This window comes from Nansenia antarctica, assembly GCF_963989245.1.
Source record: "Nansenia antarctica genome assembly, chromosome: 7".
Classification (NCBI taxonomy): Eukaryota; Metazoa; Chordata; class Actinopteri; order Argentiniformes; family Microstomatidae; genus Nansenia; species Nansenia antarctica.
Window position 1 is genome coordinate 35,153,222 of NC_137677.1, and position 16,047 is coordinate 35,169,268.

At 44.9% G+C, this 16,047-nt stretch overlaps 2 protein-coding genes across 2 annotated transcripts in view; one reads left to right on the forward strand and one right to left on the reverse strand.

The window, feature by feature from the left end:
- The window catches only part of LOC308161431 (hyccin 2-like), a gene marked incomplete at both ends in the record, with an annotated part of 115,613 nt that overhangs the window by 23,728 nt on the left and 75,838 nt on the right, over positions 1 to 16,047 (reverse strand). The window lies entirely within an intron of this gene.
- LOC308161831 (UDP-glucuronosyltransferase 1A5-like) lies at positions 2,936 to 10,721 on the forward strand (the record flags this gene model as incomplete). The annotated part of the gene is made up of 5 exons (XM_080535910.1): positions 2,936 to 3,814; positions 6,499 to 6,630; positions 8,895 to 8,982; positions 9,564 to 9,783; positions 10,424 to 10,721. The coding sequence occupies 5 exons, from the start codon at positions 2,936 to 2,938 to the stop codon at positions 10,719 to 10,721; spliced, it is 1,617 nt and encodes a 538-aa protein (XP_080392036.1).

Consider the following 16,047-nt stretch of genomic DNA (forward strand, 5'->3'; position numbering starts at 1 on the left):
TTGTAGACAAGAAGCATGATTTTAAAATCTATTCTGTGAGATACCGGGAGCCAGTGTAATGATCTAAAAGTGGGAGAAATGTGATCAAACTTACTAGTTTTAGTCAGGACTCTTGCAGCAGCACTTTAAGTTGTAATTGTGTGAAAAATGCAATTGTAAAAGTGCCTGTTTGGAGAGTCCTGAAGGCCATTGATTGCAGTAGTCTAACCTGCTAGATATAACATCGTGGATAAGCTTTTCAAGATCCTGCTTGGACATTATATTACAACCCCTAAATCTCACAATATTTTTGAGATGATAATATGCTATTTTTGCTGTTGACTTAATGTGGGGTAGTAAAATGACACTGAGATTTCTAACCTGATCTTTACATTGTATGGAGCGGGATCTTAGGTGTGCAGCAACCACTAGCCTCTTCTTTTTGGCTCCAAAGATAACAGTCTCAGTCCATTCATTGTAAAAATATATATATATATATATATATAATAATAATAATAATAATAATCGGACACATAGGCTACAGTTATTAATTCGATCAATGCAGTCCATAGTGCAAGCTCATCTTGAGAAAGGGCTACATAAATGTGTGTGTTATCATCATGCAAGTTATTAGCAACCTTGACATCCTGTTTGAGCATGTATAAGTTGAATAAAAGAGGCTCTAAAATGGAACCATGGGGAACTCAACACGTCATGCTAGTCGGGTCACTAGCTGGCTGTTCAGCTAAATCAAATCAAATCAAATCAAGTTTTATTTGTATAGCGCATTTCTCACAAGGTGTGACACAATGTGCTAGCTAGTCAGCACATGACAGATAACGCAACATGGTGTGCCAGACATTATCTGCTGGCATACCTGTTATATCCTTGGTGGTAGAGGTTATCTGCTTTGAAAAAGAAGAGAATGCACATTGCACACCGTAGAAAACGTGGGTGAGGTGCTGGCGACGGAGCAGAACACTAAAGGGTAAAGTTCCAGATGCAACAAGTGTATATTGACAACAGTTTCGGCCAGAAGCCTTCGTCAAGTTTTACAAACAAACTGGTGTATGTCAGCCATTAAATGGACATGTGTAGCCTAGGCTAGATTGAATGAGCAGCACCTGTGAGGACACACCCACGTGAGATTACACATTACATCATGCATACATTAACAACACAGTCGGTGTTACATATAAGTTATCAAAAGGCTCAAAATACTGTGTAGCCTACATGAAAAGGCCCATAAGTAAGGGCTGGGTATAAATAACATGTGGGTATTACCAGAGCGCTGAGTCCTAATAGAAGAAAGAAAAGAAAAGGGTCATACAATTATTAGAGACATGGGGGGGAGGAAGAAAAAGCCTGGGTGGGAAATACAATCTGACAAACTCTAAAAACATAGAATATACACAGTACAGCTGGATCATCAGCCCTAAGAAGGGGCGTCATAAGCTGTTGTGGCAAGAGGTTATCTGCTAACATATGTTAAGGCCTTGGTGTCAGAGGTTATCCAACCTCAGTCTAGGTGAAGTAGATCATTCCAAGTCTGAGGAGAACAGTAGCGAAAAACACTTTCTTCTAATCCTGTGGACACAAGTAGAAAGCTCTGAGAGCGTGTCTGATCACCACTGGGTTACCATGAAAGTAATGATGTGAGATAAAATGGGAGTTTTAAAAGTAAAGCTTTATATACTAATAAAATCCAATGATAAATCCTTTCCGAAGTCAAAGACTCCCGACCCAATGAACCGCAGAGCAGAGTGATACAAGTAAGTCTAGTGATTTAAGAACTGGTGCTGCTGTGTGCATGTCAATTGTGTCACCATAGTCGAGGACAGGGAGAAGTGTCGGCTGGACAATCTTCCTCCTATTCTCAAAGGTGAAGCAGGACTTGACTCTACAAAAAGGTTTCTCAACATGCATTTTAAAGAACAGTTCATCATCAATCCAGACACAGTACCCAGATACTTATAATGAGGGACTTCATGGTACAAAGTGCAGACCACTGTAATAATATTACAGCATCAAACAGGCAAACATGCAGACAGTTGTTAACACAATGAACATGGCCCTGCGTGAATTTGTGATGAATAAAACTTCCACTGATGCCTCCTTTCCACCAATGCGAACCTAGTTCTAGTTCTGGGATGGTGCTAGTGCTAGTGCTGGTTCGCAGTTGGTTCAACTTGCGAACCTTCTAAGAACCGGTTTGCTTTTTCACAGGAGCCACGCACTCAAGTTGAGGGGGGATGAGAGGGGGATGGCATCACCCCTGAAATAAAAACAGTAAAAAAAATCATCCCCCTTCTAAAACTGCCATCCCCCCTTTCCATCCATTATGTCATTTTATCAATGAACGTGGTATTACTGCTATTTCAACATTTTTAGGCATATTGAGTAAAATACTGTGGGCGAGGGGGCACGCACACATGCAATGACATTTTTACCAAGTCACTGACACTGAAGTCACTGATGCTGTGGGGATGCTAAAATTGTCCCCATATGATCAAATCCACCATCCCCCCATATTTCCTTTTACAACTTGAGTACTGCTTACGCCCCAAAAAAAATAATCTTCCTTCTAGCATTGTGTCTGCCAATGGCCACTTGTCCTAGCATAGATTTATTTTTCTTTTGATGACTGATGGATAGATGATAGATGACCAGTTATATAGACACATTTATTTGTTGTAAGTCCCTTGGAGAAAAGCCATCTGCTAAATGCCAAAAATGTAAATGTACTTCTTTATCGTTCTCCTACAGGACAAAGGGAAATAACCGCCCCAGACTGGTTCTCAACACGTCTTGTTTATTTAGTGATCTTACCTATGAGGCCCCTCCTAACCTGTCAGCACAATGACTCAGCATTATGTTTCCCAGGCCCTTGGCAGCTCCATATAATACATTCCTTTACTATTCTCTCTACTTTTGTGTAGGGAACGGTGGTTGAATCATGGCTGAAGGATGGATGATTTTCACGCTCAGAGGTGTAGAAAGGCTGCTGCTCCTCTCCATTTGTTTGACCTGGGTTCAAGCACATAAGCTGCTGGTCATACCAGCCGACGGCAGCCACTGGACTGGTGTGAAACCCCTGGTGAAGGAGCTGGGGCGCAGGGGACACCAGGTGGTGGTGGTCATACCAGAGGTGAGTGGCAGCATGGGACCCACGGATCACTGCACCACGCTCACCTTCCCCGTGCCCTACACCAAGGAACAGTTTCAGAAGGTCAATAGGGCTAACCTGGACCGTCTTCTGACCATGGACACTCTGGAGTCTAACCTTCTGGCCAAGGCGCGGTCCATGCTAACCACCCTGCAGGTACTCCAGAACTTTACCCGCAACTCCTGCGAAAGCCTGCTCAACAACCGGGAGATGATTCAGAAGCTGAAGGGTATGGAGTTCGACGCCCTCCTCACCGACCCCTTCGAACCCCTCGGAGCCATCGTCGCAGAGTATCTGGCCATCCCGTCCATCTTCATTGCCGGGACCCTCCCGTGTAGCATGGACTTCATGGCCACCCAGTGCCCGCACCCTGCATCCTACGTCCCTTACACATTCTCACAATACTCTGATCACATGACCCTGGGCCAGAGGGTTGGCAACTTCATAAGGGTTCTTCTGGCGCCCCTGTTCTGCAACTACCTGTACTCTGCAGTGGACGAACTGGCCTCAGAGTTCCTGCAGAAGAAGACGACTATGGTGGAGATCATGGGCAAAGCTTCCATCTGGCTCATGCGCTTTGACTTCGCCGTCGAGTTCCCCCGACCAATAATGCCTAATATGGTCATGATCGGGGGGTTGAATTGTGAAGAGCCAAATCCTTTGTCTCCGGTAGGTACCAGTAGTTAACATGTGGCATAAAACAGATTAGATTAAAAGATTAAACCAGTTTTTTTTTCAAATGTAAGATACATTGCGTACGAGTAACGTGAATTACGACTTGCATGGCAAGAAACATGAGATAATCCATGACTTGCATGTGTTGCATAATGACTTTTACATTGCTTATCCTTTTCAATGATAACAGGTCAGGGTGTGTTTTGTTTAACTGAACTGTATTGTGCATGTGAAGCTGCTTTGGGTAGGAGAGAGGGAGGAGCAGCAAATTTAGTCTCATACAATACAGTCCATACAATATAGAATGTAACCCCCCCCGCCACGATCAGCCTGTTGAGTTAAGTCTGCTCACACAAGCAGGCCAAGCTCAGTCAGAAGCCAATACCAAAGACACACACACACACACACACACACACACACACACACACACACTGAGAGCACAGCCGCCTCCTAATTTCAGTGAAGTAGAATACTTTTCACAGAAACACTGCTCACACTGCTGAAAGGAGGCATGGGTAGAAGGGTGTGGGTTTCTGCTCTGCGGGGGCTGCTGGCCTGGCTGTGCTGCTGCACACTGGGGCCCGTTCAGGGGGGGAAGGTGCTGGTTATGCCTGTGGACGGGAGTCATTGGCTCAGCATGAAGCTGCTGGTGGACGAGCTCTCCCAGAGGGGCCATGAGGTGGTGGTCCTGGTGCCAGAGACAACCATGGTCATCAAGGGATCGGACTTCTACAGGACAGAGATCTTCCACGTGCCTTACACCAAGGCGGAGCTGGAGGGCAACGCGGGCCAGCTGAAAGATCAAGCATTCACCAAGAAACCGGATATAACAGACATTTTCACCACCGTAAGGAGGTTTGTTAATTTCACCAGCTTCCAGGTGAAGGGCTGCGAGGGACTGCTGTATGACCAGCCTCTCATGGAGCGTCTGCGAGGGGAAGGCTTCGAAATCATGCTTACCGACCCCTTCCTACCTTGTGGCCCCATCCTGGCTGAGGCCTTCTCCATCCCTGCTGTCTTCTTCCTGCGGGGTATCCCCTGTGGGCTGGATGAACAGGCTGCCCAGTGCCCCAGTCCACTCTCCTATGTCCCACGAGGTTTCACGGGCAACCCAGACCGCATGAACTTCCTTCAGAGGTTGAAGAACGTGATCATATCCCCGGTGGAGTCTTACTTATGTCGCATCATGTTTGCCAGCTTTGATGAGCTCACCAGCAGATATCTAGAGAAGGATATGACCTACACGGAGCTCCTTGGTCACGGCGCCATCTGGTTGCACAGGTATGATTACACCTTTGTGGATCCGAGACCCAGAATGCCCAATATGATCCAAATTGGAGGCATCAACTGTAAAAAGAGCAGTCCACTATCGGAGGTGAGTCGTTGGAAAGGATGTTAAAACATAGAACTTAGAGTGCGCATCCTGCCTGTTATGCAGCCGGGGTATGCAACAATAAGGTGTGTATTCTACCAGCTCAGTGGCCTTGCAGTTAGAGTGTCCGCCCTGAGATTGGAAGGTCGTGAGTTCGATCCCCGGCTGAGTCTTATTTAAAAATGGTATCCGATGCCCCCTTGCTTGGCACTCAGCATTAAGGGTTGGATTGGGTGTAAGACCCTGCGACATACCAGCCTCATGTCTAGGGGGTGTACCCGTGCATCAAACCGCCTCACGCTACGGAAACAGGAGAACAATCAGTTCTCAAGGCTACTTATTTACTTAAGGTGTGTATTTACTCATTTAAGGCTGAGATTGGTACAGGTATTATGCCAAGAGAATGATATAAGTAATGCAAACAAAGTGCAAAAAGATAAGAATACAAAGGAAAAAAACACAGACGTTAAGACGTTAAGACGTTAACATTTACAATAAATCGTTGAGATTTCGTTATGTTTTTAATCTCGTCTGGAAGAAAATACAGGACACTTTGAACTTGTTCACACATGTTATGTCTCACGTAATGAACGCTAAGTCTAATTCGGAAAACAATAAGCCTTTCCAAGATAAACTGCTTCCAAGAGAAACTGCTTCCTCCATTTTGACCCTCCTCCTCGTGTGTTGTTAAAGAGACATCTGCCAGAATCCTAAATTCAGTGATATGGAGTGACTTTCTTCAGAGTGCTCTGGGAATCATGCCAAACATACTTAACGTTGACTTCATATCTATTCTTTGGGGAGTTTAAGACCACTGGACCACAAGACTGATCTTGTTCGCAAAATGTCGAAACTGTTCTTTTTGGAGATGTTTGCAAACCACATTCTTTAGTTTGGGAAGGGCAAACATGATAGTTCATGCATAATAATAATAATAATAATAATAATAATAATAATAATAATAATAATAATAATAATGCATTTTTATAGCACTTTTCTCAGTGCTCAAAGATCCCATGGAGAGAACAAGAATAGATAGATAAATACATTGTAAAACAAAAACAGCAATAAATAATACTTAAAGATTAAAAGCAAGATAAAAAGATGGGTTTTCAGGGATCGTTTGAAAGAGGAGAGGGTGCAATGAGCATTAGTGTGGAAATTCATTGTTTTGAGAGAGAAAGTGCAGGATTCCATTAACATAAACATGTTACTGGGAGAGCTTCATCCTTCCACTCTCGTCCTCTGGAAACCTGAGTTATGTTTGTTTCATCATGTGACTACTGATTTCTCTCCCCCTCTGCAGGAAGTGGAAGAGTTTGTAGAAGGGTCTGGAGAGGATGGCTTTGTCATCTTCACCCTGGGATCCTTGGTGTCAGAGATGCCAGAGAAAACCGCCAAACAATTCTTTGAAGCCTTCAGGCAAATTCCACAAAGGGTAATGGCCTTCCTTTCAATCTAAGTGATGGAGGTATCATATACCTCAGTTCAATTTTGTTTGCTAATAATTTTTTGAGTGGGGCATTTATTTTTGTATAGAGATATCGAATTGGCCACTGGACCACCCCAGGAAACATTGTTTGCTAATTTTGAGGAGCGACCTCCTTTAGGAATGGAATGGAATGGAATGGACTTTATTTGTCATTGCTACAGTACAGGTACCAAACAACGAAATTTAGGAGGGGTGGCTCCCCTGGTGTTTAGGAAAGGAAAAAGAAAACACATTTTAGAAAGAGCATAGATGCATAAAATCACAAGAAGGTAAGGAGCTGGTTTACATCAATAAAGGCTATGTACACAATCCACTGTACTATACTGCACAGATAGTCAACTAGGGTTGTCATATTGCACAAAAAGTATTTTTTCACATTATTTTAAAGTGTCACAGTTTGCAGGCTTGAACATGTACATGTTTGTGCCTCAGCACTAGCTGCCATACAATCCGTCCGGACTGTCCTGGGCCCAGAACTTAGGCCTTTTCTGTGTTCAGGGCCTTGACGGCCCTGTGGTAGAAGCTGTTCTTCAGTCTGTTTGTCTTAGCGGCCGGGGTCCTGTACCTCCTGTTCGAGGGCAGCTTGACAAAGTGTTCGTGCCCAGGGTGGGTCGGGTCCTTGGAGATCTTGGAGGCCCTCCTGAGACAGCGTGTTTTGTACAGCTCCTCCAGAGAGGGGAGGGGGGCGCCAGTGATCTTCTGTGCTGTTCTCACGACTCTCTGTAGCTCGTTTCTCTCCGCTGTTGTGCAGCTGTGGAACCAGTTGGAGATGCCGAAGGTGAGGATGCTCTCCACTGCGCCGTGGTAGAAGGCCACCAGTATCTCCTGCTTGTTGTGTTGTTTCCTGAGGCATCTCAGGGTGTATAGCCGCTGTTGTGCCCTCTTGATGGTGCCTTTAGTGTTGTCCTTCCAGGCCAGGTCATCCCGCATGTTGTGTCCCAGGAATCGGAGGGTTGAGACTATCTCCACGCTCTCTCCGTCGATGAGCAGGGGCTGGATCTCGGACTTTTTCCTCCTGAAGTCTACGATGAATTCCTGGGTCTTTGACTTGTTTAGCAGCAGGTTGTTAACCTTGCACAGCTTGCTCAATTGCTCTACCTCATCCCTGTACGCCGCCTCGTCCCCCCCCGAGATACATCCCACCACGGTGGTGTCGTCTGCAAACTTTACGATGTAGTTGCTGGGGTGGATGGGGGCGAAGTCGTGGGTGTAGAGGTTGTAGAGGATGGGGCTTAGCACGCAGCCCTGGGGTGACCCAGTGCTGAGGCTGAGGGCTGTGGAGGTGTGGGGGCCCACCCGCACCCTCTGGGGGCGGTCGGTCAGGAAGTCCTTGATCCACGCACATATAGAGTGTGATAGACCCAGGTCTAGTAGTTTGGTCACTAGCCTGTCTGGAAGGATGGTGTTAAAGGCGGAGCTGAAGTCCACGAAGAGCAGTCTCGCGTAGCTGTTTCCCCTCTCCAGGTGGGATAGAGTGGCGTGGAGAGTCGTCGCTATGGCGTCCTCTGTGGACCTGTGGGCTCTGTAGGCGAACTGGTATGGATCCAGGTTGGGCAGGAGGCGTGTGAGTATGTGGGCCCGGACTAGTTTCTCGAAGCACTTCATGATGATTGGTGTGAGTGCCACCGGGCGGTAGTCGTTTAGGCAGCTCACCGTGCTTTTCTTTGGGACTGGGATGATAGTTGAGGTTTTCAGGCAGGGTGGGATGGTGGCCTGGGACAGGGACTGGTTAAAGATGTTGGTGAAAACCCCGGCCAGCTGGTCGGCGCAGTCTCTCAGCACCCGTCCCAGGACGCCATCCGGCCCCGAGGCTTTCCTGGGGTCCACCGCCTTCAGTACGCGTCTCACCTCGTGCTCTGTGAGGGTGAGGCTGCTGAGAGCTTTAGCTTCCTCATCAGACTGGATAATCATTGGCAATAACATAAAGCGAATGGTAATCTATTTCCTGTTTATCAGGGTTGTAGGTTTCTAACAATAACAACATTTTTATGCCCACTATCCCTTGTGCAAGCTTTTTGTGGACCATTAATATCAATCTTTGTTTTCCTATGCTGTGTTAGTTGTTAGTATTTGCGTGCATAAATGCCTAATCCATCATCAGTTTTGTCCCCTGCCTATCTTTTCTTTTAGGAATGCTAACTCGCTTATCTTATAGAATGGTATTTGTGCAAGGCTGGGCCGATGTTAAGCTGCTGCCGTTTGTGTTTCAGGTTTTATGGAGATACACTGGACCTGTGCCTGAAAACGTCCCAAAGAACGTTAAACTGATGAAGTGGCTACCTCAAAACGATCTCATGGGTTGGTTTAGCCTTGCCCATATGTTCTTTATAACATGTGAAAGGTTTCAGGGTGGTAGTTTTTAAAGTAAAATACACAACACAAAGTTAAGTACAGTGTATGTAGAGCATCATATAGTGTATTATATCATGAAGTTAATATTGACTTAAAAGGTTGGTTCACGGATATGGCCGGGGCACACACAGGGAGCGGCATATTGAGCGGACGCTCCCGAGGGCGGTATAGGAATATTTCCGGACAAGGATCCGTCGCGCAACAGCGCCCCCGGGGTGCCGGAATAACGGTGCTGGGCTCGAGGAGCCAGTCAGCTAGTCTGCCTGGCGGCCTCCTCTGGGGCTGCCGGCCATGGGGTCGTGCGGCGGATCCTACGCAATAGGCAGGGGATAATTGGATGCTAGGTTGGGTTCAATTGGATACCAAATTGGGTGAAAAAGGGATAAAATCTGGGGGGGGGGGGGGGCACCCCAAGGCCACCCCAAGGCCAGTTTAATGTGATTGTGACTGGACGTGTCCTCCTCTGTGTAGGCCACCCCAAGGCCAGTTTAATGTGATTGTGACTGGACGTGTCCTCCTCTGTGTAGGCCACCCCAAGGCCAAGGCCTTCATCTCCCACGGAGGATCCCATGGCCTCTACGAGGGCGTCTGTAACGGCGTTCCCATGGTGATGTTCCCGCTGTTTGGAGACCAGGGTGACAACGCGCAGCGCATGGCTGCCAGGGGGGTGGCGGAGGTCCTGAGCATCTCTGAAGTGACCTCAGACATCTTGGTGGAGGCCCTCAATAAGGTCATCAACGACAAAAGGTTAGACAAATGGAGATGAAACATCTAGTGTGTAAATGGATAAAAATGGACTGACTATTATTCCAAAGCGCTTTACGATGGCCTCTCGTTCACCCATTCACACACACATTCACACACCAATGGCGGCAAGCTACCAGCCCGCTCATTGGGAGGAATTTGGAGTTCAGTGTCTTGCCCAAGGACACCTCGACATGTGGCCAGCCGGGGTATGAACCACTGATCTGCCGACCTTGCAATCATTAGACGCTGGCTCAAACCTCCTGCGCCACAGCTGTCCCTAGTGTGTGTGTGTGTGTGTGTGTGTGTGAGTGTGAGTGCATAAGTGAGTGTGTGTATGTACGTGTGTACGATTGTGCATGTGTGTGTGTGTGTGTGTGTGTATTTTGGTCCGATTACATTTTCTGAACCTGGAGGACATCCTGTGTAGTGTTTGACATTGTGTTATATGAGGAGATTTTCAAGTTGATAAAGTTGTGGCACTTAACCTCCAACTCCTCCAGGGGGCGCCAAACTATCTGGGCGCCCTGAGCTCTCTCTTGGGAATGTGCATTTGTGTACTTTCAGGGTGGGGGGGGGTTGTGTGCAATAAATATCAAATAAAGCATTTGATTTGAAATGTGTCCCTCTCTTGTCTCCATAGTTACAAAGAGAAGATGACAAAACTCTCTGCGGTGCATCTGGACCGTCCTGTAGAACCTCTGGATCTGGCCGTGTACTGGACCGAGTTTGTTATGAGGCATAAAGGGGCGGAGCATCTGAGGGTAGCGGCCCATGACTTGAACTGGATCCAGTACCACAGCCTGGACGTCTTCGGCCTGCTCATTCTCATAGTGGTTGTTGTTGTTATGGTGACTGTTAAAGGTTGCTCCTTCTGTTTCCATAAGTACTGCATGAAGAGGCCTTCAAAAGGAAGAAAGAGTGAAAAGAAGAACAAGTGAATGTGTACTGTAACCTTCCGTTTTATAGGCTGTGAAAACAATCATGTGTTTCCCAACAAAAGCTGTGTTGGGAAATTGACACCTGATAGACATTCGTGACACGTTCTAATGTTTTGGTCCTCATATCGGGATCTGATGTAATGATCTGACTTTTCTTTCGAAAAAATGTGAATACGTAGTTCTGTGTTTCAAAAGAAAAGTCTGAACATTTTAATTGGTTGCCGATATGCAGACGTGTGTGTATGTGTGTATGTGTATGTGTGTGTGTGTGTGTGTGTGTGTGTGTGTGTGTGTGTGTGCGCGTGCGCGCGTTGGGATAATCAGTCTCAGGATAATCAGAGTAATATAATGTAATTGTTATCAATAAAGCTCTAACATCAGGAAACCTGACAGATGCAGGACATAAAGTTCAACTACCAGTATCAGGTTGGGGTAAGGGGTTAGGGGTTAGGGTTTGGGGTGTGGGGTTATGGCTTGGGGATGAACACATTTGAACCATAATTGTCATCCATAGCCTTGATATAATTCAACATGTGATTTAAGAGACTGTTTACCCAAATAGTCTGGTGTACCAGAGGAATGATCTAAGCTAATGTTTGAAATTATTTGTTGTAAATAAGGTGCTATTGCCTAGATACAGCAACAAAACTGTAAATTGCTTCTTTTTGTATCGTGATTTTCATTTAGTTTTAAAAATGTTTAATTATCAAATAATAATAAAAGAAAAACATAAAAAACATTTTTATCGTTGTCCCATGACTGGTTATGTGGCAGGTGTTTGAATTTTCATATTCAAAATATAAAAAGAGGAAGCTTGCAAAGTTTTTTGGAAATTATTTAAACATTGTGTTGTAACACGTTTATGTCAAGAGCAAGAAGTTTAGTGTCAAGACAAATATGGCTGCGTTCGTAAATTCGCTCTGGAAATCTGATCAGCTGCAACTGGCTGCAACTTGGCTGCAACTGAATGACCAAAACTGTCCAAATACGTTTGACAAACCTGAAATTATTTGCATGGGATTTGTTAACTCTGGCTCTATAATCTATAAGGAAACATGACATACATTAAATGTGCGCTAGCTAGAGCTTTACATCCCGTTGCTGTTGTTTTTGATAGATAGCGAGCTGAGCATTTAGTGAGCTGAGCATTTATCTGAGCTTCTTGAAGATGCAGGAGGCAGAGCATGACACCAATCCCCTGAGGAGTATTGGACTGGCAGATTTCCCTGGCAAAGGCTGTGACCAGGTGTGTGAATGTACTGGACTTCCATGTCTAGCAGACTGTTAAACTGACCAACATACACAAAGGTATGTGGACACAATTATGGTCTGGGGCTGTTTTTTATGGTTTGGGCTAGGCCCCTTCCTAGGCCCCTTCCTTCCCTAGTTCCAGTGAAGCGAAATCTTTAATGCTACAGCATACAATGAGTTTCTAGATGCTTCCAACTGTCCGGTAACAGTTTGGGGAAAGCCCTTTCCTGTTTCAGCATGACAATGTCCCCATGCACAAAGCGATGGTTTGCCAAGTTTGGTGTGGAAGAACTTGACTGGCCTGCACAGAGCCCTGACCCCAACCCCATGAAACACCTTTGGGATGAATTGGAACGCCGACTGCGTGCCAGGCCTTCTCTCCCAACATCAGTGCCTGACCTCAGTAATGCTCTTGTGGCTGAATGGGAGCAAATCCCCGCAACCATGTTCCAAAATGTAGTGGCAAGCCTTCAAGGCTGTGCCTATACCCCCATCTAGTGGACAATGAACATTGGAACTCCTTACAAATGGCGCTTTTCCACTACAGGGCCGACCCGGTTCGGCTCGGCACGGCACGGCACAGTTTTTTAGTGAGCGGTGAGCGGATGACTGGATGAGCGGATGACTGGATGAGAGAGCAGTGAGCGGATGACTGGATGTGAGCATGTATTTGACTAATGCCGATAGATTCGTGTCTTGCTCCGAAACCGGAGCTGTCGGCGCAGACAGGATTTTACAGCGTTCCTTCAAACTATCGTAATTCATGAACTATATGCCCAATCTAAAAAATTCAAACAGTTTCTGAAAGCAGAGAAGTTTCACTTTTTGAACAGTTGAACTTTTTTAGGCTTATTACGGTAGTTCACCAACAAAAAAAAGCACAGTGCTCAACGTGTCAGGAGAAATAAAAATAGAATCGTGTCGGCATTTCCCTGGTTGCGAGATCTAAACTAGTCTACTAGAACTGAAAGCGGCAAGTAACAGGCACTTAACGTTACATGTTGTAAGGCTGATCTGTGCACGATAGTGCTGAATTTTGACATAATTCTTATCACATTTCCCCCTGCTGATCTGTATAGCGGGGGGAATCTTATGACACGTAACTCCTCCTACAGTCCCGGGTCGTTCCTGTATAGTGGAAAACGTCTCGGGAACTGTTCAAAAGCGTGCCGAGGCGAGCCGTGCCGACCCGGTCAATGGAAAAGCGCCAAAAGAGTTCATTTCACAAACACAGCTTTCATACATTCGCATGACATTTCATAGGATAAACACAAATAAGCTATTAAAGCTGAGTGCAGGACACACACACATGGCTGTTGCAATTCAAATAAATTCAACCATGTCAGGCAGAGGCTGTCACTGTCATTATTGGATGAGCACTGACCAATACGCCTCATCATTTCTTCTGAAGGTGTATGCAGTGGAGGCAAACTCAAAATACTTTACAAGGAAAGAAGTTGAACTACACCAAAGCTACCCTTGAGAGAAATATAGTTTGTTGAACTAAAGCTACTTTGAAAAACTAGTTGAAACTACCTCATCTAACACATGTCTTTCAGTTACTCAAAGACGACCAGAAATCGTGTGACTGAAATCACTCCATATACTCCAGCCAGCATCTTTGACATGAATGAAATTACGTGATTAACTGAATCATGGGTATAATAATAATAATAATACAAAATATAACCGCAAGCGGCAATGGGGCGTGTTCCTACAGATATGCCCCCATAACCATAAATGGAGTGAGATTGACAGATAGGGGGTAGACCGACAGACAGGGGGGTAGACCCAGGGTTTCCGTTAGAAAAAATTGCCGCCGGACATCGTGTCCGGGAAGATTTCGATTTACCGGACAAACGTGAATTATTCCGGTCATCATATTAAAATATAATATAGCTGTTTGTCGCGGTGATTACTGTTGTGTAGCGGCCTATATATGCCATTTAATGTCTATTTCTCATCCGATACGATTAGATGCGAGCTATATAATATATAATAATATAATATGATTCGCATGCGCGCTATGCCATTATGTCCAGCGCTGAACGGGCGCCTCACTGGGAACTGAACAGACAGCATCGATCAATGAACGGACTCCACATTACGTTAACTGAAGTTTGTTAAATTGTTTGGGATTAATGTGAGTTTTCTATTTTCTCTTTCCAGTTTTACCCTTTTTTAAAATCAATAAAACAACGTCATTTCTATAACCAGGTCTCGCTGGTTGGGAAGGCATTTCGTTTAGCTGCCTGTCAAATCATACTTAATCGGACTCGGGAGTATGACAATGAGGAGAACATAACTGTTTATTGAGAAACAATTGATAGGCAGGCTGGGGATACGTATATAAAGAAATACCACAATGTCTAGATGTATAACATTTTATTGAACAGTGCAAGCATGTAGGCTTCTGGCGTGACACGGCTAGCCTAATTTCCGTTCATATGCCTTTTATCAGATAAAATAAAATAGAATAAAACTCTTTGAAAATAAATAGGCTTTAAATTAACTTGCAATGCGTATAGGCTAATTTCCGTTCGATGTTACAGCCTAGACCTATGCCTTTTCTCAGATAGATAGGGGATAGCCCTGTAAGCTCATACGGGTCTGTATGTCGTCCTGAAGACCGGCTGTTAGATCATATCGCTGAAGTTTGTCTCCATCTTAGTGTAAATGTTGTCCGTTTCGTTTGTTATCCTTGTTATTGTGCGATAAAGTTAAGGCGCTCCGCTTCGGGACACCATTTTCAGCTGAGCACCAAACACACACACACTCATACACACACAACACTGCCCGAGAGAGAAGGACCCATAGCCATAGGCTAACTAAAGGGGGCGGGTCCTTCTCTCTCGGGCAGTGTTGTGTGTGTATGAGTGTGTGTGTGTTTGGTGCTCAGCTGAAAATGGTGGTCCGAAGCCAATTTGAATACAAAATGTGAACTTTAGCGAATTGTATTCAAATTGTGCTTAGAGGGAATTATTTTCACCGGACATTATGTCCGACGAGTTTTCAATTTGTCGGACTTCAAAAAAAAATACCGGACAAAGACCGGTAATTACCGGTTAACTGAAACCCTGGGTAGACCACTCACCTAATATGGGCCAAGTTGAACTCATGACATACTATGATATTATGAAGTACTCTAGGACCACGGGCCTGTAAGGTACCAGTCACTTAATTATGGCCTGAAATACATAGGCTACAATGCTATGATGATAATATACACTAAGCATATACGAAAATGCATTGTGGGTTAACCTTCCCCCAGTTAATGACCATGTTGTATAGTTTATGTCTGCATTTCACTACTTCACTACTAAAATGCACTTACACTATATTCTGCAAGCCTAGCATAGTATGCCACCCCCATCTGAATCAGGTACAGCGGTCATGAGAATATTCGTTTTTAATTGCTATATTAGCATTAGCCTTAGCTTTTAGCCAAAATGGTCACATTTCAAAGGCCTGTTTTTTGAGATATCTGGAAATGCTTCAACATGGTAACACATTGTAGGGCCCTCTATCAGCCTGTCAACTGCCATAAATATTGACGTAGCAGGGCAAATTCTCAGAGCATTTGAAAATTCTGGGCCAATTTGTTTTCTTTTCATATCATTTTCTCCGATATCTTTAAATGGATCCTTTAACACCCTATAGAGAGACGTGCACCACGCATGTTCAGATGCAATTTGGGACCAACCAGACTTACAGTTGATTTTAAGTGAATTTCTATAGGTTTGGCCAAATTTTGCACCTGCAGAAAAATCCATCATGGCCGACCTTATGGGTTCTTGAGGCAAATATGTTCCCCATGAGGAAAGACACATATGTACCAAGTTTCATACATTTTCAACCAACGGGGTGGAAATGGCAGCATTCTGAAGTTAATTATTTACTTTTGGTTATTATAGAGCCACCTATGGTCTAATCATGGTCATTCTTTCTGCCATAGTTACTGATGCTCTCTAGTTATGGCATGCAAATTCATAGCATTTTCGGTCAGGGACTTTTTTAGCTATTTGACCAAAGCCAGGAAAAGAATAATAATAACAAGTATACCACCAATAACAAT